This window comes from Pithys albifrons, chromosome 7 (genome assembly GCF_047495875.1).
Source record: "Pithys albifrons albifrons isolate INPA30051 chromosome 7, PitAlb_v1, whole genome shotgun sequence".
Classification (NCBI taxonomy): domain Eukaryota; kingdom Metazoa; phylum Chordata; class Aves; order Passeriformes; family Thamnophilidae; genus Pithys; species Pithys albifrons.
In genome coordinates this window covers 981,934-1,003,722 of record NC_092464.1, presented here as the reverse complement: position 1 = coordinate 1,003,722, position 21,789 = coordinate 981,934, and the positions used below count along the sequence as shown (strand labels likewise).

The following is a 21,789-nucleotide window of genomic DNA, read 5'->3' as shown; positions in this document are numbered from 1 at the left end:
GACACACCGGGCTGGTTCCCCTGGGCACTGGGACACACTGGGCTGGTTCCCTTGGGCACTGGGACACACTGGGCTGGTTCCCTTGGGCACTGGGACACACTGGGACACACTGGGCTGGTTCCCTTGGCCATGACCAGCACCAGGACACGCTCTGCCACCGTGGGGTGCCCGTGTCCTGCCAGCTGCTGTGGCTGCCTGGGGGTATCTGTGACCCCACAATGATCCTTCAGCCCCCCCAGGGTGTCACTGCCAGGGGGTCCCACAGTGCCAGGTCCCTTTAGCCTCCCCACCCATTTCCCCACCCCAGCAGACCCCCCTTAGTGCCACCCTGGCCCCGGGGCAGCAGGGAAGGGTCTGGAAGCAGCACAGCCCCACAGCCCCTCACACCACGGCAGCTCTGCCGCTCTCCCAGCAGAGAAGGGGCCAAAGAAAAGGCCCAGAACTCCAGACTTCGCAGTAAAAAAATAAACAGCAATAAAGAATGAAGAGAACAGAGGCAGTTCCTACTCTATCCCTTTTTATTGTCTTTAATCTATGTTGTAAAAAGATCCAGTATCACATAACAGCCACGGAAGTATCCCAATATCACACTAGTTCGGAACCATTTAGACAATAGCTTAGTCTTTTTTTTTTTGTCTTTTTTTCTTTTTTTTAAACCTGCTGGAAGGGAAAACCATATTGCCCATTATACAGGCCAAAAGAAACAAACACTGGTCAAATAATAGTGACAACCTCAAGCAAGTGAAATGAAGATGGGAAGTTTTGAGTGACCCCAGGCTGCAGGACTCCGAGGGCCCCTTGTGCTGGCACAGGCCACGGTGCCTTAAAGCCCATGAGCAGTAACTGAAATCAGAGAACTGGGAGAACCAAAGGGTGGCCCCGGGGCCCGGCGAGCCCTCAGCCCTGCCCTCTGCTGCAGGTACAGAGAGCTGAGAAATGGGAATAAAAAGGAATGAGCGCAGGCCCCGCGGGCCCCTCAGCGCCGGGGCACAGCCCTCGCGCCCCGAGTCCCTCCAGCACACGCCAGCCAAGCCTCACAACAGCCCTGTGAGGTAGGTCACTGTCCCCAGCGGACAGAGAGTCCAAGGCAAAGCTGGGATTACACTCCAGACTCCTCATTGAGTGCTGTGCCTGTCGCAATCCTCGTTCCCCAGAAATGTGGTCCCTGTTCGTAGAAAACAAAGGGTTGTGCCCCTGCCGTGGCTCCCACCGGCAGCCACAGTCACGTCCTGGTGCGCAGGGACAGGATCGGCCTCCTCGCCGTGGGGAGAGCAGGGGGTTAAAAAAGCCATAGAACGACGCAAAGGACGAGAAGGACAGGCAGGGTGGGAAGGACGAGTCGCAGCTCACGCTCGGGACCCACGGCCGAGGGCTGGCAGGGCCCCGCGGGCAGGCTCGAGATCCCCATGGAATGTCACCTCCATCCGACGCCTCCGGGGCACGTGGGGAGCGGAGACGGCGATCCCTGCGCCGGAGCTGCCGGCCCAGGCTCGGCCTGTCACGGCCACACGTCCGTCTGTCTGTCCGTCCTGGCGGTGGGCGCGGAGCGGCTCCGGCCCCGTGGGGAGGGGGCACGGGCGGCCCCAGCCCTGTCCTGTCCTCGCTGCTTCCCACGGGGGTGGCACTGGCAGCACGGCAGGCACGTGGGTGTCCCCCGGAGCTCGGGTCCGTCGGCACTCCCAGTCCATTCCCGCTGCTCTTCCACGCGGTGACCATGCACGGAGCCGGCAGCAGCAGGTTCGGACAACATTAATCTTCTAGGATGGAGAGAGATGACTTCACAAGGGATAAATAGAACTTTATTTAAATAAACATTTGTGAACATCTTTATACAAATTACAAGTCCCCACAGGAGCCCGCGGCTCCGCCTACGAGCCGAAGCTGCCGGGAGGGCCCTTGAGCAGATCCACCAGGATGTCGAGCAGTTGGCTGTGCTGGTGGTGCAGGTCCCCGGGGATCGCGGCCATCTCGTAGCACAGGCACGTCTCCACCATCTTGGACAGCGACACGCGGAAGTCGCGCAGCAGGCGGATGGTGTAGGAGTCTCCCTCCAGCACCAGCAGGTCGCTGTCCGTCAGGGACACCGTCGCTCTCCAGCCGTCATCTTGGGGGAGAGCGGCGTGAGGGGCGTGGGGCTGGCACGGGGCTGCTCCCCACGCCCACCCAGGCCAGCAGTGCAGTGCCCACACTGGCCGGGCAGCACTGCCCACACCCCAACCCTCCCAGCCTCCCATTGGGAGTGACTGATGGCACAGCTGGGCAGCACTGCCCACACCCCAACCCTCCCAGCCTCCCATTGGGGGTGACTGATGGCACAGCTGGGCAGCACTGCCCACACCCCAACCCTCCCAGCCTCCCACTGGGGGTGACTGATGGCACAGCTGGGCAGCACTGCCCACACCCCAACCCTCCCAGCCTCCCATGGGCAGTGGCCAAAGGCACAGCCCGGCTGAGCTCCAGAGCTGCACACCAACTGCAGCACTGCCAGCACTGCCCACAGCCCAGGACCCTCCCAGCCTCCCACAGGGGGTGACTGATGGCACAGACGGGCAGCACTGCCCACACCCCAACCCTTCCAGCCTCCCATGGGAGGTGACCAAGGGCACAGCCCAGTTGAGCTGGAGGGCTGTACAGCAACTGCAGCACTGCCAAACTCCCCGGGCTGAAAGGACACGTCCCCAGGGAGAAGTGGGATCATGCCAGCTCAGCTCCTCCTTCCCCCAGGACAATCCAGGCACACACAGGCCTCTGGGCTCAGCCTTCCCTGTCTCCCTGCAGAGCTACAACTGGGAACAACTCCCAGAGTGTCACCTGCACAGCCCCAACCAGCCCAAAGCTCGAGCCTGGTGAGCAGGGAGGGCCTGGGCACAGGGGCAGAGCAGAGCTGGCCCCCAACAGCCCCACGGAGACAGAGCAGAGCTGGCCCCCAACAGCCCCACGGAGACAGAGCAGAGCTGGCCCCCAACAGCCCCATGGGGGCAGAGCAGAGCTGGCCCCCAACAGCCCCATGGGGGCAGAGCAGAGCTGGCCCCCAACAGCCCCATGGGGACAGAGCAGAGGTGGCCCCCCAGCAGCCCCATGGGGACAGAGCAGAGCTGGCCCCCAACAGCCCCACGGGGACAGAGCAGAGCTGGCCCCCCAGCAGCCCCACAGGGACAGAGCAGAGCTGGCCCCCCAGCAGCTCCCCAGGGAGCTGGGCCCCAGCAGTCCCATGGGGACACAGTACAGTTGGGCCCCCCAGCAGCCCCCAGGGGCAGAGCAGAGTTGGCCCCCCAGCAGCCCCCAGGGGCAGAGCAGAGCTGGCCCCCCAGCAGCCCCCAGGGGCAGAGCAGAGCTGGCCCCCCAGCAGCCCCCAGGGCCGGGCACAGCACTCACCTCGCACGTGGATGTCGGTGTCAGTCATGAGCAGCACGGCCAGCGGGTGCACCTGGGACGAGTCCCGCACGAACACGCCCCCGTTGGACTTGACGGCCATGAAGTAGGTGAGCCAGCGGCTGTAGAGCTTGGACGCCTCCCTGTGTGGGCACAGCCTGTCAGCCACATGGCTGGCACAGCCCCGGGTGCTGGGCATGGCCCGCTGGGCTGTGCGGGGTGTGCAGGAGGGTGTGGGATGTGTGGGGTGGGGTGTGCAGGGTGTCTGGGGTGTAGTGTGGGGTGTGCAGGGTGTGTGGGGGGGGTGTGCAGCGTGTCTGGGGGTGCAGTGTGGGGTGTGCAGGGTGTGTGTGAGATGCAGTGTGGGGTGCAGTGTAGGGTGTGCAGGGTGTGTGTCTGGGGTGCAGTGGAGGGTGTGCAGCGTGTCTGGGGTGCAGTGTGGGGTGTGCAGGGTGTGTGGGGGGGGGTGTGCAGCGTGTCTGGGGTGCAGTGTGGGGTGTGCAGCATGTCTGGGGTGCAGTGTGGGGTGTGCAGCATGTCTGGGGTGCAGTGTGGGGTGTGCAGCGTGTCTGGGGTGCAGTGTGGGGTGTGCAGCATGTCTGGGGTGCAGTGTGGGGCCCCCCCATCCCACGCTGACCCACCTGTTGATGGTGGACTTGTGCAGCAGGACAGTGCCGGCCTTTGTCCGGTACGCGTAGCTGTTGGGTTTGAACTTCCCCTGGCGCGTCACCTTCCCTTGTCTCACCTGCAACAGGAGCAGAATCTCAAACACCTGCACGACCAGCAGGCCCTACCCACCCACAGCCACCTCTCCCACGTGCTGTGGGCAGAGGTGAGGACATTCCTCCCACCCACAGCCACCTCTCCCACGTGCTGTGGGCAGAGGTGAGGACATTCCTCCCACCCACAGCCACCTCTCCCACGTGCTGTGGGCAGAGGTGAGGACATTCCTCCCACCCACAGCCACCTCTCCCACGTGCTGTGGGCAGAGGTGAGGACATTCCTCCCACCCACAGCCACCTCTCCCACGTGCTGTGGGCAGAGGTGAGGACATTCCTCCCACCCACAGCCACCTCTCCCACGTGCTGCGGGCAGAGGTGAGGACATTCCTCCCACCCACAGCCACCTCTCCCACGTGCTGTGGGCAGAGGTGAGGACATTCCTCCCACCCACAGCCACCTCTCCCACGTGCTGCGGGCAGAGGTGAGGACATTCCTCCCACCCACAGCCACCTCTCCCACGTGCTGAGGGCAGTGAGGACATTCCTCCCACCCACAGCCACCTCTCCCACGTGCTGTGGGCAGAGGTGAGGATGTTCCTCCGCTCCCAGAAGCTCTGCTGGGTTTGCAGAGCACGTCTGGGGGTGACCAGACTGGGCAGTCACACAGTGCTGGGCAAGGGGCAGCAGGCAGGAGGAGGAAGGTGCCACTCTGGGCAGCAGGCAGGAGGAGGAAGGTGCCACTCTGGGCAGCAGGCAGGAGGAGGAAGGTGCCACTCTGGGCAGCAGGCAGGAGGAGGAAGGTGCCACTCTGGGCAGCAGGCAGGAGGAGGAAGGTGCCACTCTAGGCAGCAGGCAGGAGGAGGAAGGTGCCACCTCGGGCAGCAGGCAGCAGGAGGAAGGTGCCACTCTGGGCAGCAAGCAGGAGGAGGAGCCACCTCAGCAGCTCCCACACCAAGTAACAGGAATCCAAGCCTGGACCTGCACCTGCCCATGTGGCCACTCCTCACGGGTGGAGCTCCAGGGACAGCCCCAGAGCAGCAGGAGCCTGGCTTGGACACACAAACTCCGAAGAGAGCACAACCACCTCTGGCACCTCGATGCTTTCCTGTGCCCCCACTGTGACCAGCAAGCCCAGGAAGGCAACAGCAGAGCCAGTACCTGGATGAGGTTGGGGTAGAGCCCAGCCATGAGGACTCCCTTGACGAGCTCCTCCTCCTCACTGTACTGGTTACACACGGACGAGGGCATGGTACAGTCAGACGGGGATGACACCAGGAAGGCTTCGTAAAGGTTCTCTGAGAACTGCTTGACAAGGCCTGGAGGGAGGAGACAGCCCCAGGGATGAGATTCACCCTCTCCTTCATCCCAAGGCATGAGTAACTTCAGCAGGGCAGCACCAACCCTGGTGCCAGGACAGGACATCCCTGCTGTGCCAGAGCCACACGCTGCCCAGCCCAGCCTGATTCAGCCCCACGCCCTCCCTGGTGCATCGGCCCCTCGGGGCAGGGGCACTCACCGTTGATGAAGCGCAGGCTGGGCCCGTACAGGTAGTAGTCCTGCAGGTAGTTGTCCCTGGCACGGCTGTCCCTGCGCCGCAGCACCTCCTCCCAGCCCGCCACGGCCCTCACGAACGCCAGGTGGTCACTGCCGCTCTCCCGGCTCAGCACGGCCTTGGCCTGGGGCAGGGGCACAGTGAGCCACCAGCCCTGCCCCTGCTGCCCACCTGCCCACCCGCTGTGCCCCTGCTGCCCACAAGCCTGGCAGTGACCCTACTGCCCACCACCTGTGCCCCTGCTGCCCACCCGCCCACCCACTGTGCTCCTGCTGCCCGCCCACCTGCCCCTGCTGCCCATCCATCCACCCACTGTGCTCCTTCTGCCCGCTGACCCGCCCATGCTGCCCACCACCCGTGCCCCTGCTGCCCATCTATCCACCTACTGTGCTCCTTCTGCCCGCCGACCCACCCATGCCCCTGCTGCCCACCACCCGTGCCCCTGCTGCCCACCACCCGTGCCCCTGCTGCCCATCCATCCACCCACTGTGCTCCTTCTGCCCGTCCACCCGCCCGTGCCCCTGCTGCCCCCCTGTCCCTGCTGCCCACCAGCCGTGTCCCTGCTGCCCCCCCCCGCCCTGCCCTGCCCCTGCTGCCCCCCCAGCCCCTCGCTCACCTTGTCCACCTCGGCGCGGTTCTGGAGGCTGCTGCTGAAGGGGTCCCGCGTGAGGCAGGACACGATGACGAGCAGGGGGTGCAGGCAGCGGTAGATGGAGGCCAGCACGATGGCCTTGGCCAGCCGCGGGTCCGTGGAGATCTGGGCCAGCCGCTTGCCCAGCGTGGTGAGGGCCTCCCGCTGGTCCAGCACCCCTGCAACAGAGCCACGCTGTGGCAGCGCCCACCACCTCCCACTGCCCAAAGCTGCCAGGACAACCCCCCAAGGGCCTGGGAGATGTGGGGTCACCAGGGACAGGGGCCTGCAATAAACACCCAGAACCACCAGGTCTAACTGAGCTGAGGCCAAGGAAAGGGCTGTCACAGGCACCTGACAGTCAACAAGGCCCCAGCTCTGAACTCCACATCACCATCCCCTCCTTTCTCTGCCACCTCAGCTCTGAACTCCAGTTACCATCCCCTTCTTTCTCTGTCACCCCAGCTCTGAACTCCAGTTACCATCCCCTTCTTTCTCTGTCACCCCAGCTCTGAACTCCAGTTACCATCCCCTTCTTTCTCTGTCACCCCAGCTCTGAACTCCACATCACCATCCCCTTCTTTCTCTGCCACCCCAGCTCTAAACTCCAGATGAATACCATCCACTTCGTTTTCTCTGTCACCCCAGCTCTGAACTCCAGTTACCATCTCCTTCGTTGTCACCCCAGCTCTGAACTCCAGATCAGCATCCCCTTCTTTCTCTGCCACCTCAGCTCTGAACTCCAGATCAGCATCCCCTTCTTTCTCTGCCACCTCAGCTCTGAACTCCAGATCACCATCCCCTTCTTTCTCTGCCACCCCAGCTCTCAACTCCACATCACCATCCTCTTCTTTCTCTGTCACTCCCTGCCCTTTTTTTTTTAAACCTTGTAAAGTTCTCCCAACTTTCTGAGCAAAGCAGTGTGAGAAATTCAACAGCACAAGGTGTGTGGTTTGGCAAGTCCCCATCAGCTGCCATCCCCCCCATCCAGGGCCAGTACTGCCCTGCAGGATCCTGTGCCAGCTCCCACTTCCCACGTTTGGACAGCAAACATGTTTCCAGGACACAGCATTATCTCACCAATCTCCTGCAGCAAGATCACTGCTTCATCCACAGCTTTGATGTCAGGGCTGTCCAGTGCCTTGGAGAGAAACTCAACTGCCTGCAACACAGCAAGGGGAGGGGAAAGGGAAGAAATGGGCAAGTTTCCCACACAGGTATGTGGGAGAGCCCTCGGGAGTCCACTGTCCTGCCCCAGGGCCCCAGACAGCACCACAGTTCCCTCTTGCTGTGCCTCCAGGGACATGAGCTCAGCCCTCTCCATTCCTTCAGTCTTCTGACAGACTGTCACCTAAGGGATCCCCACAGTTCCTGGTCTGACCTCCCCAGACAGCCCCGTGTTTGGGCAGGCAGGGACTCAGCCTGCTGCCTGTCCCCACCCCTGCCCCGGGCTGGCTCCAGCCCCGCCGGCGCAGTCCCACCCCGTGCCATGCCGTGCTCACCGTTTTCTCTGGCATGTGGATCTTGGCCTGCACCACCAGGTTCTCCAGGGGGGTGCGCAGGATCTCAGGCACCTGGTAGGTTGGCATCTTGTCCAGGCGGCTGCGAGGGAAGAGGTGGTAGGCAAAGCCCGACTGGCAGCGGCCGGCACGGCCACGCCGCTGCACCACGTTCGACTTGGACACCCACACGGTCTCCAGGCAGGACACCTGGGGAGAGGATCAGGCAGGAAGGCTCTCAGGGCTCTGCCCTGCTTGGATCACAGAACCCCACACTGGTTTGGCTTGGAAGGACCTTAGTCCCATGGGCAGGGACACCTTCCATAGCCCAGGCTGCTCCAGCCTGCCCTTGGATGACAATTCCAGGGATGGGGCAGCCACAGCTGCTCTGGGAAATCCATTCCAATCACTCACTGCCCTCCCAGCCAGGAGTTCCTTCCCAATATCCCACCTAGCCCTGCCCTCTGGCAGTGGGAAGCCATTCCCCTTGTCCTGGCACTCCTTGTGCCAAGTCCCTCTCTTTCCATCTCTCCACCCACAGATCCCCTCAAGGCTGATCCATGCTGCCAAAGGGCCAGGAAGCCCTTCCCACTCTCCTGCCTCCTGCAGTGCTGGTGTCTATCAGGGCATGGGTGGCACCCAGATGCCACCTGCTGGACACCTGTCCTGGTCCCCATCCCAGGGCTCTCTGGGGCCCCTCACACCGACCCTGCCTCGGGCCCTGCATTCTGAACTGGGTTAAACTGGGCAAGCATCAAAGGGCTGGGTTTAAACCAGGACTGGTCCAAGGTGCAAATGGCCCTGGGAGTGGATGACTTGAACAGGGGCAGGGGGATGTTGTCAGAATTCCTTTTCCCAACAGCAGCAGCAGCAGAGCTGTCTGTCCACCTTCACAAGACCAAGGGAAGAGCCTTCACAGGGCTGCCAGAAACAGGGCCCCAGGGCAGTGAGCCCTTTCTGGAAGCTGAGGAACTAAGGGATTACTAAGGAAACTACGGATTGGAGTCAGGAGAGCAAACTTGAGCAAGATCTAACAGGGCAGGGCAGTCCTGTGTTGGCCAGCAAGAGGTTTTTGATGAAATCATGGGAAAAGACTGTAACCAAGCAGAAAAGCTACAGATGTTCCATGGTGTCAGAGCTGGGAAGGGAGGAGGATTTGCCTTTAGTTTCTTTGAAGACACCAGAATTTTGCCTGTGGGGAGCCTGGCACAGAGTTTGGGCATGGCAAACACTGGTGATGAGTCACTGTCCCCAAATGGGCAGAGCACCCGTGCCCCAAGAGCCCGATGGGAAGCAGCTCCATCATGCCATTCACAGCACCTCAAATGCCCCTCTGGAAACAGCCCTGAGCTCCAGGGTGTCCCCAGTGCCCCCAGGGGCAGGAAGGCAGCAGTACCTTGGTCTTGAGGTCGTAGCGCTCCTCCTTGTGCGTGCCGCTGTCCACCACGTGCACGATGTCGTTGATGGTGATGGAGGTCTCTGCAATGTTGGTGGCCAGGACGATCTTCCTGACGCCGGGAGGAGGCCGCTGGAAGATGTTCTGCTGGTCCATCATGGGGATGTTGGAGTGCACTGGGAAATCATAGAATCAGTTGGGTTGGAAGAGACCTCTGAGATCATCCAGTCCAACAATTAATCCAACCCATTTTGATTACCAGATCATGCCATGTCCAGTCTCACCTTAAAAACCTCCAGGGTTGGATAATCCACCCCCTCTCTGGGCAGGCTATTCCAATGCCTGACCACTCTCTCTATAAAGAACTTCTTCCTGATATCCAACCTAAACCTTCCCTGGCAGAGCGTAAGCCCCTCTTGTCCTACTGTTGGTTGTGACAGAAGAGACCAACCCCCACCTGGCTACAACATCCTTTCAGGTAGTTGTAGAGAGTGATGAGGTCCCCCCTCAGCCTCCTCTTCTCCAGGCTGAACAACCCCAGGCCCCCCAGCCTTTCCTCATAGGACTTGTGTTCAAGTCCAAACCACAATCAAAGCACAGTCAGTCCTGCCCGACTGAACTGGTGGGCAGAGATTCTTGTACCACCCCCTCCTGCTTCCAGAAACATGGGAGGAAAATGGTGGCACCACTGATGCCCACTGCCAGCAGCTTCCTGCCAGCCAGACCCCACGAGACATCTCCCACACACTATTTGGGAAGGCCTCATTTCAGTTGCTTCCACCTCTGGCTCAGCAGCAGCAGGAGCTCTGCTCACCTCCTGTCCCAGAGCCTGGTGGCACCTCCAGAACATCCCCAAGTCCCACTCCCTCCCACAGCCCAGTTCTGCAGCTCCTGCTCCTCCCAAGTCCCCCAGGAGGGGAACGGGGTGTCCTCACTCCCATCTGGGCCCACATGTCACGGTGGTTCTCCTGCCTCACAGCCTGGCCCTGTTACAGACCAGTGACACAGACACTCCCAGCAGTGCAGAGGATGGTGGGGAGCAGGAGAACAGGCACTTTCCACAAAGAACACCTGCATTTTTGAACAGTTCAGCTGCTCAAAGCTCTGCCCCTGCTCAGCCTTGCAGGGATGGCTGCTAAAAAACAAACAAGAAAGTGCCAAAACCCTCAACAGCCCTGCAGAGCAGAACTGCCTTTTGTTAGAAACTTCCTCCTGGGATAAGGACTGTTAAATTCACTAATCAAAGCTGAGCTCCAAAGTCCTTTTGCATCCAACAAAAGAGGTCCTGAGGACCTTTTCTGTGCAGGCCCAGCAGGCAGCAACAGCCCTGAGAAGGGAGCTGTTTCCTGCTGGCCTAATTCCCAGTTGCTGGAGGCAGACGGGAAGTCACGTTCTTTGATCACAAGCGAGGAGCTCCTCGGCCTCTGCTCAGGAGTTACTCACGCTCACCACACAGGGACACCACAGGGACATCAAAGCACAGGAGCTCTGCCCCAGAGTGCAGAGCTGAAGGGGCTCAGAGTCAGGTGTCCCAGACTGTCCTGAGTGCTGGGGAGGGGCTGGCCCTGCCCTCTCACCTGGCAGGACGAGGTACCGGCTGTTCTGTGAGCCCAGCATCTCCAGCAGCCGCTGCTGCACCCCTTTGATCTCCTGCCAGCCGGGGAGGAAGCACAGGATCCCACCTGGAACACACCAAGAGTTAGGAACATGCAACCTCAAAATCCAGGAGCTTTTCCCCAGCTGGAGACACAGGTTTTCAAGGCAGAAAACAACCAGGCTACCTGTAGTTTGAGAGTGGATACCTACACACTTTGACACACTTAACATCCTTACAAGTCATGCAGGAGTCCTGCCTGATTCCCAAACACATCACCTTCCAGCTAAAGATATTTAACAGGGATGGGGCTCCAATACACAAAGACAACTGTGCAGCACAAGGCTGCAAATGCAGGAGCACAGACAAGTCCTGCCATGCACACCCCAGGAACAGCTGCCCAGGACACTGAGGACTCAGATTTCTTAGCCAAAGACTCCAAATCCCCTCGTGCCGCACTGCTCAGGACCCCTTGGATCAACAGGAATTCAAGGAGGACTTGTACAAGAGGCTTGGCATCGTGGGGTCTCTGCAAAGGGCCTGGGCTCTGCAGGGTTCACTTTTATCTGTCCCAGCAAAAGGAAGAGCCAAGGGAAAGGCAGAACCCACCTGGCTCTCCGTGGGCATCGATCTGGAGCACGAGGTCGGTGATCAGGTCAAGATCCAGCACACACTCATCGTCAGATTGCTGGGTAAAAAGGACACATGTGGGTGAGTGAGGGAGTCTGGCAGAGAGCAAAGGCACTGCCTCCAGAGCAGCTCCCAGAGACAGCAAATGTCTGGACTTGGACAGCCTGCCCAGGACTTGGAGCCAGGAACCTCAGGAGCCTGGGTTTGGCTCTGTCTAGAACCCACTCTGGTCACAACTGCTGGCAGCCTCCTCTGCCGTGCACTGGGAATACACAGTCCCTTCCCATTCTCCAGATCTGGAGGCTGGGATTTGTGCACCCCTGCTGAACAGCACCTCACAAGTAACAGAACTCACATGAGGTTTCTGGGACAAAACTGCGCTACGTGTACCTGGGACTGCAAATCCAGCAGACACCCAACAGCAGCTCTTGTATCCCTTGGTGATTTGGAACAGATTGGCAGAGAAGCTCATAAAATGAGGTAAAACCCCGGCCACACCAGAACCATGAAGAATGCCCTGAAGGCAACGGGATGCCCCAAGCCAGTTTGCTGATGATCCAGGACTGGGATAAGTGGCTGATAGTTCACAGTTGCTCAGCCACAGGGAGGGATCTCTCCAGGCTGCAGAAACGGGCTGACAGCTTCCAGACCAGCAGGTTGGACCAGAAACTGTCTGGAGATCCCAGCCAAGCTCAATGACTCCATGACCCACCACTGGTGTAAGATTACTCACAGCACAGAGTGCATGTCTAGAGGGCATTTTCCAAGGGAACAGTTGGACTGGTTGCAAAAAGCAGCAACCAGGGAGTTCAGTCATGCAGGACACGAGCACTGAGGTAACAGTGCTGGAAGTCACAACCATCCCAGTCTTGGACAGGTTTGCACAGAGTGTGCAAACCTCCCAGTCTGTGTCTATAAACACACAACAAGCTCTCAGTCTACTCAAACATCAAACTTCACATTAAAGGGGGACAAAAGTAACTTGACCCCAAACTGAAGTCATGTTTATCCATGATTAAATCAAAACACTGTGAGATTCTACTGAACTGACTTCACCTTACGGGAGCTGCTGTGCAATTAAAGCCAAGCAACCAGTGTCCAATGGCCCAGGGAAGCAGGACCAGTTCCAGGCCCAAACCCCCCTGATGACACAGTAGGAGCCAGTGCCCCATCCAAGGAACGGCTGCACACCCACCTTGATCTCGTAGTGCCGGTGTCGGTGCCGGCCCAGCTTGGCCAGGATCTCCTCCAGGTAGTATTCCTTGACTGGGTACATGAAGCCTGGCACCTTGACCACAGGGCAGTCCCCAAAGTAGTGGGAGAAGCGCTGGTTGTCCCCCGTGGCGCTCATGAGGACGAGGCGCAGGTCGGGGTTGAGCTTCTGGATGCCTTTGAGCAGGATGAGCAGGAAGTCGGTGTTGACGTCTCGCTCGTGCACCTCATCCACCACGACGTGGCTGACGCCCTCCAGGCTGGGGTTGCCCTGCAGCTTCCTGAGCAGGATGCCCACGGTGCAGAAGAGCAGGGCCCCTCCCCGGGCAGGGGGCTTGCTCTCCAGCCGCACCTGGTAGCCCACGTTCTTCCTCATGTTGGGCCCCAGCTCCTGCGCCACGCGCTGCGCGACGGAGATGGCGCTGATGCGGCGGGGCTGGGTGATGACCACGTTGCAGCGCGCGCCGCGGCCCTCCAGGATGTAGTGCTCCAGCAGCAGCTGCGGGATCCGCGTGGTCTTCCCGCAGCCCGTGTCGCCGGCGATCACCACCACGGGGTTCTGCTCGATGGCCGACAGGATGGTGTCCTTGTGGGGATCCACAGGCAGCGGGTGGCTCTCCTGCCAGGAGGCTCCTCGCCTCTTCCAGAGGGCCAGGAGGTTCTGGCTGAGGCGCACCTCCTCTGCCTCCAGCATGGGGATGTACGTCTTGCCCGTGATGGCGTCGCTTATCGCACCAGACTCCTTGGTCAGGTTCATCATGTCGTCAGCAATCCGGGGCCTGGACTCCCTGATGTCCACGGGGTACTGGCAGAGATGGACAAAGATGGCAAGGACAGGAAGGTCAGTACCAGTCCTGAGAAGGACAGAATGAAACAGGTGCCTGCAACAGGCTCGGCCAGCCTGGCTTGGCCATGATTGTGAAGCTCTGCCAGGACCACAGAGCTCTGCCAAGATCTCCTCAGGTTTGAGGCAACCCAGTCATTGATGTTCTGAACTGAGGATATTTAAAGTGAGAATTAACTTGGGCAGCTCTCTCTGTTTTCCCTGCTGCATTCCCTGTTTTAGGAGGGGTGCTGGTGCTGATGCCTGAACTGACAAGCACAAACCAATGCAACAGCCCCTCCAAGACAACTTTTGGGAACTATCAAGTTACACCACCACCCTTCCTTCCCTCCCTCAGGAAGCCCAGACACATAACTTACACAAAACATCAGTGTTTGCCTAAACCAGAAATATTCTGTCTTGGCAAAAGAAAAAACAGAAGTCCCACATCTCACAGGAAGAACTAAAAAGACCAACAACAGGTCAGGAATTGTCTAGAACACAAATCAAAGCACTGGCCCAGATGTTCATGGGATTAAAACTTGCTGAACTGCTAATCAATCAGAACTTTTGGATTCAGCCTTAAGTCACAAAGGGAAGGCCCACTGCCCAGCAAGGGTGTCTCTGCCCCGAAGGACAGCAAAACTGATGAGGTTTTGTGGCAGAAATCAAGCCATGAATTCCCTCATGGTTTTGCCATGCAGCTCCTGCAGGTGCTGGGTGGGATCAGAGTGCTCACGTGGTTCAGGTAGTTCTCGATCTTGCGCAGGGTGGCCTCGGGCACTTTGATGTGGCAGGGCTTCCGCTGGTTCTCCCCCAGCTCCCGCAGGGACGTCATGTTGTACATGGCGTGGCTCAGGGGGTTGTTGTTCTTGTCCACCAAGCCCAGGCTCTGCAAGGAACACCCAAACAACACTGTCAGACACAGGACTGCTCACTTGTTGTCCCAAATCCATCACTTCCTGGTGTTCTTGCCACAGCAAGAACCAAGATATGGTCCCACCTCAGCCCTGGAGAAAAAGACACCCCAGAGCCAACCACCTGCCCCCAACAGAACACTCTGCAGAAGGTCTCAAACAGACCCAACAGAGGAGCAGCAGCCATGACTGTACCTGATCAAACTCCCTTGTTAACTCCCTTGCTCTGGTTCTGGCATGCTGTGAATCCCAAGGTTTGGTTCCCTTGGGCATGCTGTGAATCCCAAGGTTTGACTCTCTTGGGCATGCTGTGAATCCCAAGGTTTGACTCCCTTGGGCATGCTGTGAATCCCAAGGTTTGACTCCCTTGGGCATGCTGTGAATCCCAAGGTTTGACTCTCTTGGGCATGCTGTGAATCCCAAGGTTTGACTCTCTTGGGCATGCTGTGAATCCCAAGGTTTGGTTCCCTTGGGCATGCTGTGAATCCCAAGGTTTGGTTCCCTTGGGCATGCTGTGAATCCCAAGGTTTGGTTCCCGTGGGCATGCTATGAATCCCAAGGTTTGACTGCCCTGGGCATGCTGTGAATCCCAAGGTTTGGAAACATGTTCATTAAGCAGGAGTTCATTAAGCATTAATTCTTAAGCAAGTCAGAGCCCAGAAAGTTTCAGGCACCACCCCAACAGGCTCAGACACAGCGAGTCAGGCAGACAGAGCCTGTACCCACGGACACACGTGTGGGCTGCAGGAGCCAGGGGCAGTCACTCACTCACTCACTCACCTTCAGCTTCTGGCAGGCCAGTGCTGCTGCCTTGTTCTCTGCCTCCACCTTGCGCCGGCCCTTGGCAGCGAAGGTCATGGGGCAGGGCCAGCGCAGAGTCAGCTTGCAGATCTTGGTCTTGGTGCCCACCGTGCGGAACTGCATGTACTCCTGCAAGCACACACCCCACTGAGCACCCACAGCTGGCCCTGCCCAGACACCCCAACAATCCCACCCTGTCCCTGTCCCATTGTCCAAACCCTCCTGGAGCTCTGGCAGCCTTGGGGCTGTGCCCACTGCCCTGGGGAGTCTGGTCAGTGCCCACCACCCTCCGGGGGAAGAGCCTTTTCCTGAGATCCCACCTGACCCTGCCCTGGCACAGCCCAAGCCATTCCCTCGGGTCCTGTCACTGGTCAGGGAGCAGAGATTGGAGCTACCCCTCAGGGGGGGCTGCAGACCCTGATGAGTCTCCCTTCAGTCTCCTCTGCTCCAGCTGAACAAGCCAAGTGCCCTCAGCTGGTCCTTACATGGCCCCTCTGGACCCTTCACCACAGAGTTTTTTTGTTGGATTTGGTGGTGGTTTTGTTAGATTTAACAGAACACCAGCAATTTACTGCCCTGACTCTTCCCCCCAGCTCACAGGGCACTGGCTAAGCAGGAGAGAGAGCAGACAGATGTGTGGGGAACATCCCCCAGAGCCTCTGGGGTGCAGCACAGCTCCTGTTTGCTGAACACACGAGCTCTGGGCAGCAGGTGGGTGACACACTGAGAAGGATGCCTGGAGACTGGGAGGATTCCATCAGCACACAAATTACACACTGCTCCCAGCAACACAAACTTGTGTTTGTGGCAGATACAGGGGAAATGAAACCGCAGGAAATGATCTCCATCATTCAGAGAGCAGCTCCTCTGCTGCCCTGGCCTCAAGGAACAACATTCCTCATGGCTCTATTGCAACATTCCCTCAGTTCTCACCACAAAGTCTCTTCCTTGCTCTTCAGAGTGATTTTTCTGGGCCTAGTCCTAACTGCCCTCCTCTCCCCAGCTCTGCTGCCCAAGCAAAGCATCCCAAGTGATTCCAGTGGGAGCCTTCGAGCTCCACCCCTGGCAGGGCTCAAACAGCACCTTACCTTGACTGTGGAGGAAGAGGTTGCGATCTGAATGACCTGGGCCAGGAGGTTTTTGGGCAGTGGGAATTGTGTCAGGGCACGGATGGCAGTGTTGTCATCTGTCATTTCAATGGAACTCCCTCCTCGGCTGGGGGGACATGAGAACAGGTGATGTACAAACCCCCCTGTGTGCCCAGACCCACCTCACTGCAGGTGCTGCTGAGCTCTGAGACTACACAGTTACAGCACAGACAGCCCTGGACACTGCACAGTCAAGCTGTACCTTGTTGGTAAAAACTCTCAGTCACAGAACAACCTCCCAGCCCAGCAAAGCCACCTCCTCCCAACCAAACCTTTACACTAAGGCTGCACACCAGGGAACATCAACAGATTGCAGCAGGTTTCATAAATAAATAATTCTGGATCCAAAGAGCAACCCTACAATAATCACCACTGTGTTCTTATAGATCTTGCTCGTGTTGCCCATTAAAAATCCAAGATTTGTGCTCATAAAACATGAAGTCAAGCAAGCAACTCTGGTTATCTACAGAAGCAGATTTCATGTGGCCCTCGAAACTGGGGTGGTCAAAACCAGGCCTAAGTGCACACAGATCATTTCTGGGAACAGAAATCTCTTCACTCACAGAAGAGCAAGGCAGGTAGCAAGGCTGCCAACAGTCTCTCCAAAGGGCAGAGCTCCAGGGAAGAAGCCTGCATGCCCTGGATGGCAGCCAGGTACAGGACCAGGCTGCCCACTATTGCCTTGGCCCACCTACAGGCCCCAGCAGGAGCACGGGAGCTGCAGCTCAGCTCTGAGGAACTGCAGGGGTGGATCAGTTGCAGGGAAAACCCTCCTGGGAGCAGCTCCCAGGACACACCCACCCACCTGGCATCCCTGCCCGGGGTCCGGGCATCCTGGTGCGCCATGGGCAGATAATCCGAGACGTCAATCGCTTCCTCCTCCAGCTCCCCCTCCTCCAGCTCTCCTTCCTCCAGCTCCCCCTCCTCCAGCTCTTCCCTCCTCATGGCTTTGGGCATCCTGCCCTGCTCCATGGGCTGGATGGCATCGTCGGGCTCCACGCGGCGCCAGCAGGTGGACAGGTCGGCGAGGGACGGGCCGGACTTGGAGCGCCACTTGCCCTCGGAGCACCAGCGCTCGTCGGGACAGCCCAGCTGCTCCGCCAGCAGCCGGTACTTGGCAGCGTCAAACAGCTCGTTCCGCGGGCCCAGCAGCCCCCAGCCCTGCAGGACAGACACACAGACACTGCTCCACTGCCCACGGGGTGAGAGAGGCACAGGGGGGACTGGGGGGGACTTTAAACACACACACACAGCCCCCAGCCCTGCAGGACAGACACACAGACACTGCTTCACTGCCCACGGGGTGACAGAGGCACAGAGGGGACTGGGGGGACTTTAAACACACACACAGTCACTGCCCATGGGGCAAGAGAGGAACACAAGGGACTTGGGGGGCCTTTAAACACACACACAGTCCCCAGCCCTGCAGGACAGACACACAGACACTGCTCCACTGCCCACGGGGTGACAGAGGCACACAGGGGACTGGGGGGACTTTAAACACACACACACAGCCCCCAGCCCTGCAGGACAGACACACAGACACTGCTCCACTGCCCACGGGGTGACAGAGGCACACAGGGGACTGGGGGGGACTTTAAACACACACACACAGCCCCCAGCCCTGCAGGACAGACACACAGACACTGCTTCACTGCCCACGGGGTGACAGAGGCACAGAGGGGACTGGGGGGACTTTAAACACACACACAGTCACTGCCCATGGGGCAAGAGAGGAACACAAGGGACTTGGGGGGCCTTTAAACACACACACAGTCCCCAGCCCTGCAGGACAGACACACAGACACTGCTCCACTGCCCACGGGGTGACAGAGGCACACAGGGGACTGGGGGGACTTTAAACACACACACACAGCCCCCAGCCCTGCAGGACAGACACACAGACACTGCTCCACTGCCCACGGGGTGACAGAGGCACACAGGGGACTGGGGGGGACTTTAAACACACACACACAGACCCCAGCCCTGCAGGACAGACACACAGACACTGCTCCACTGCCCATGGGGTGAGAGAGGCACAGAGGGGACTGGGGGGGACTTTAAACACACACACAGTCACTGCTCCACTGCCCACGGGGCAGGAGAGGCACACAAGGGACTTGGGGGACTTCAGACTTCCCTGCCACTGTTTCTTACCAAAGGGAATGTGGACCCTGCCCTCCCTCCCCAGGGCATGGCTCTGAGCCCCACAGCTCCCCAGGGTGGGTCAGGATTTTTCAGGATTTTACAGACTCTCAGCTCCACTGAGCATCCTCAGGTTTTCAAACCACTCCCAGAGCACAAAATGCATCTTTCTGGAAAGGCTCATCTGAATGAGTCCAATCTGGGGTAACACAGGATGGGATTCAGAGAATGGCTCATCCCCTTCCACCCCCAGGAACAGTTATTTGTACAAGCAGCAGTAAGACCCCCTAGACCTGACAGTTTCTGATCCAGGCCAGCAGGAATTAAGGACTGGCCCTTCCACAAGGCTCCACAGATGTCCAGAGTGCAGCACACACCAGACTGCTATCTTTAATTTTAGTAGAAGTTACAGCTCCAGGGCTGTCACAAAAGGCTGTACTGTTTGTGCTGTGGGAGTGCCTAAGACAGCAAAAATTCACCTGGCTGGCAGCTCTACTCCAAGTCCCTGTATTCAGACACCCTGCACTAATTAGACACCAATAATTTTCTTGACCTGATGACTTTGTAAAGCATCATGTGTAGCAGCTCCTATGGCTGTGATCACACAAGGCCTCCCACCACGAGGACCTTCTGTGGGGTTCCAGGTTTAGATGGGAAAGCACCAGTTACAGCTGTGCATACCCAGCCTGTGGTTTCAGGCTGTTGGGGTTTAAGTCCTAATCTAAAGCACACTTTCTATTTTCCCCCAGATTTTGGAAATGGCTGAGTGTCAGGAGGATGCCTTTTTCCCTTTGGAAACTTCCAGGCTCTCAAAGCAAGCAGGAACAATGGCCTGCCTAGTGAGGATAAATCAGTGTATTCCCAGTGAACATGAACTGAAGGAGGTGGAATGAAGGCAGGGAGTGAAACAAGCTCTGCTGATCCCAGGATTGAGAAAACCAGCCTAAGCACAGGGCCAGCTGAAGGAATGAGTTTCCATGCTGCCGATCTGAACATCTGAGGGCTGGTTATTTCCCAATGCTAAGTCTTGATCCACAAGCAAACTAAAAGCTCTCTCACTGTCAGAGCATCCACAGAATGCTCTCTAGGCTCCTGAGCAGGAAGGAATCACTGTTCCTACTCCACAGATCCCAGGGAAACTCCAAAATTAAACTCACTTCCCAAGGTGACAGAGCACAGCCAGTGGCAGAGCTGGAGACAAAATTGCATCTTATTCTCAGCCATGAAACACCAACAGGAGTGACCTTTGTAACTTCACTGCACCTGTTTGATCCTGGCTGTGCACACATGGACCAATTCCAGCCATAAATAAGTGGCAAACCAGTGTAAGTTTCAAAGTAACAGCAAAACAGAACATGTAACTGCCACACTGTGGCTTTGATGAAGGGGAAACAGGAGGCTCTGAAGGTCCTGTGACTGCAGACACCCCCAGGAGTGGTGGCAGAGGTGAGAGTTAGTGAACATCAACAGAGACACACCTGAAGGAAGCTCCACCCACTAAGCAGCCGATTAAGGCCCAGGACACAAGGAACAAAGAGCAGCACTCCAAGGATTTAGTGAGTTCATGCCTGGCTGAAGCAAGTGGGGGTTTAAGCTCCGGATTCAGAGCCAACACCTCAGGCTGCACCCCTGACCCAAAGGCCAGCTAAGAGAACAGGTGAGGAGACAGAAGCCAGCCCTGCTGTGGCCCAAAGGCCCAGCTCTGTCTGTGTGTGCAGCTCACCTTGAAGAGCTGACAGGCCGCGGCCGCCGCCTGCCGCTCCGCGTCGATCTTCTTGGTCCCATAGCCCTCCACCTCCACGTTCTTGGGCCACTTGATGTGCAGAGTCACTTTCTGAAAGGCACAGACCAGCAGCACGGTGAGCCCACACACAGGGAGCTCTGCCCTGCCCCAGGAGCACATCCCCTCACTGCCTGAGCTTCAGGCACAGCACAGAAACACACAGAGAACTGTGACCCAAGTGTCAGTTTGGGCCCTTCCCAGGCAGTGCCATCCCAGCAGCACTGGGGGGAAAGGGAAAGCCTGAGCAGGGCACAGAGGTGGCAGTGCCACAGCAGGGCTGAGGTGACAGTGCCACAGCAGGGCACAGAGGTGACAGTGCCACAGCAGGGCAGGGCTGAGGTGACAGTCCCACAGCAGGGCACAGAGGTGACAGTCCCACAGCAGGGCACAGAGGTGACAGTGCCACAGCAGGGCACAGAGGTGACAGTCCCACGGCAGGGCTGAGGTGACAGTGCCACGGCAGGGCACAGAGGTGACAGTGCCACAGCAGGGCACAGAGGTGACAGTCCCGCGGCAGGGCACAGAGGTGACAGTCCCGCGGCAGGGCATGGCTGAGGTGACAGTGCCACGGCAGGGCACAGAGGTGACAGTGCCACGGCAGGGCACAGAGGTGACAGTCCCGCGGCAGGGCAGGGCTGAGGTGACAGTCCCGTGGCAGGGCAGGGCTGAGGTGACAGTCCCACAGCAGGGCTGAGGTGACAGTGCCACAGGAGTGCAGGGCACAGAGGTGACAGTTCCACGGCAGGGCAGGACTGAGGTGACAGTGCCACAGCAGGGCTGAGGTGACAGTCCCACGGCAGGGCATGGCTGAGGTGACAGTCCCACAGCAGGGCATGGCTGAGGTGACAGTCCCACGGCAGGGCATGGCTGAGGTGACAGTGCCACAGCAGGGCAGGGCTGAGGTGACAGTCCCACAGCAGGGCTGAGGTGACAGTCCCACGGCAGGGCATGGCTGAGGTGACAGTCCCACAGCAGGGCTGAGGTGACAGTCCCACAGCAGGGCATGGCTGAGGTGACAGTCCCACAGCAGGGCTGAGGTGACAGTCCCACAGCAGGGCTGAGGTGACAGTCCCACGGCAGGGCATGGCTGAGGTGACAGTGCCACGGCAGGGCATGGCTGAGGTGACAGTGCCACGGCAGGGCAGGGCTGAGGTGACAGTCCCACAGCAGGGCATGGCTGAGGTGACAGTCCCACAGCAGGGCAGGGCTGAGGTGACAGTCCCGCAGCAGGGCAGGGCACAGAGGAGTCCCACAGGAGTGCAGGGCTGAGGGGCAGCCTGGCAGGGAAGCCACAGGTGCCAGGTCGGAGGAACAAACACCAAGAGCTCACTGCAGGAGCAATTCCGTTTCAGGGACTGTTCCCATGCTCCCTGCAGCACACCAGGCTGTGCCCCAGAGCAACGTGCCCTCTCCAGCAGGCTCCCAGCAAGGAGATCTCCTCACTGCTTCCTCATTGCCATGGAACCAGCAGCAGGAGCCTCAGCTCCCCAGGCAGCACCACGGGGCAGGGAGGATCCAGCTCCAGCCCAACACGAGCAGTGGGAGAACCACAGTCTCACCAAAGC

General features: G+C 58.9%; 1 protein-coding gene across 3 annotated transcripts in view; it reads right to left on the bottom strand.

Annotated features, from left to right (window-relative positions):
• Positions 1 to 500: 500 nt before the first annotated feature.
• DHX30 (DExH-box helicase 30) overlaps positions 501 to 21,789 on the bottom strand; it is a 40,822-nt gene continuing 19,533 nt past the window's right edge. For all 3 annotated transcript variants that reach the window (XM_071560328.1, XM_071560326.1, XM_071560327.1), the window contains 17 exons: positions 20,165 to 20,275; positions 17,102 to 17,457; positions 16,237 to 16,363; positions 15,128 to 15,277; positions 14,170 to 14,322; positions 12,591 to 13,412; positions 11,375 to 11,453; positions 10,749 to 10,853; positions 9,172 to 9,347; positions 7,779 to 7,985; positions 7,357 to 7,438; positions 6,262 to 6,455; positions 5,610 to 5,769; positions 5,252 to 5,409; positions 4,014 to 4,117; positions 3,376 to 3,515; positions 501 to 2,104 (listed from right to left, as the gene is read on the bottom strand). In XM_071560328.1, the coding sequence (XP_071416429.1) occupies positions 1,869 to 2,104; positions 3,376 to 3,515; positions 4,014 to 4,117; positions 5,252 to 5,409; positions 5,610 to 5,769; positions 6,262 to 6,455; positions 7,357 to 7,438; positions 7,779 to 7,985; positions 9,172 to 9,347; positions 10,749 to 10,853; positions 11,375 to 11,453; positions 12,591 to 13,412; positions 14,170 to 14,322; positions 15,128 to 15,277; positions 16,237 to 16,363; positions 17,102 to 17,457; positions 20,165 to 20,275 (3,360 nt within the window). In that variant the 3' untranslated portion in view covers positions 501 to 1,868. The remainder of the gene's footprint in view (positions 2,105 to 3,375; positions 3,516 to 4,013; positions 4,118 to 5,251; positions 5,410 to 5,609; positions 5,770 to 6,261; positions 6,456 to 7,356; positions 7,439 to 7,778; positions 7,986 to 9,171; positions 9,348 to 10,748; positions 10,854 to 11,374; positions 11,454 to 12,590; positions 13,413 to 14,169; positions 14,323 to 15,127; positions 15,278 to 16,236; positions 16,364 to 17,101; positions 17,458 to 20,164; positions 20,276 to 21,789) is intronic.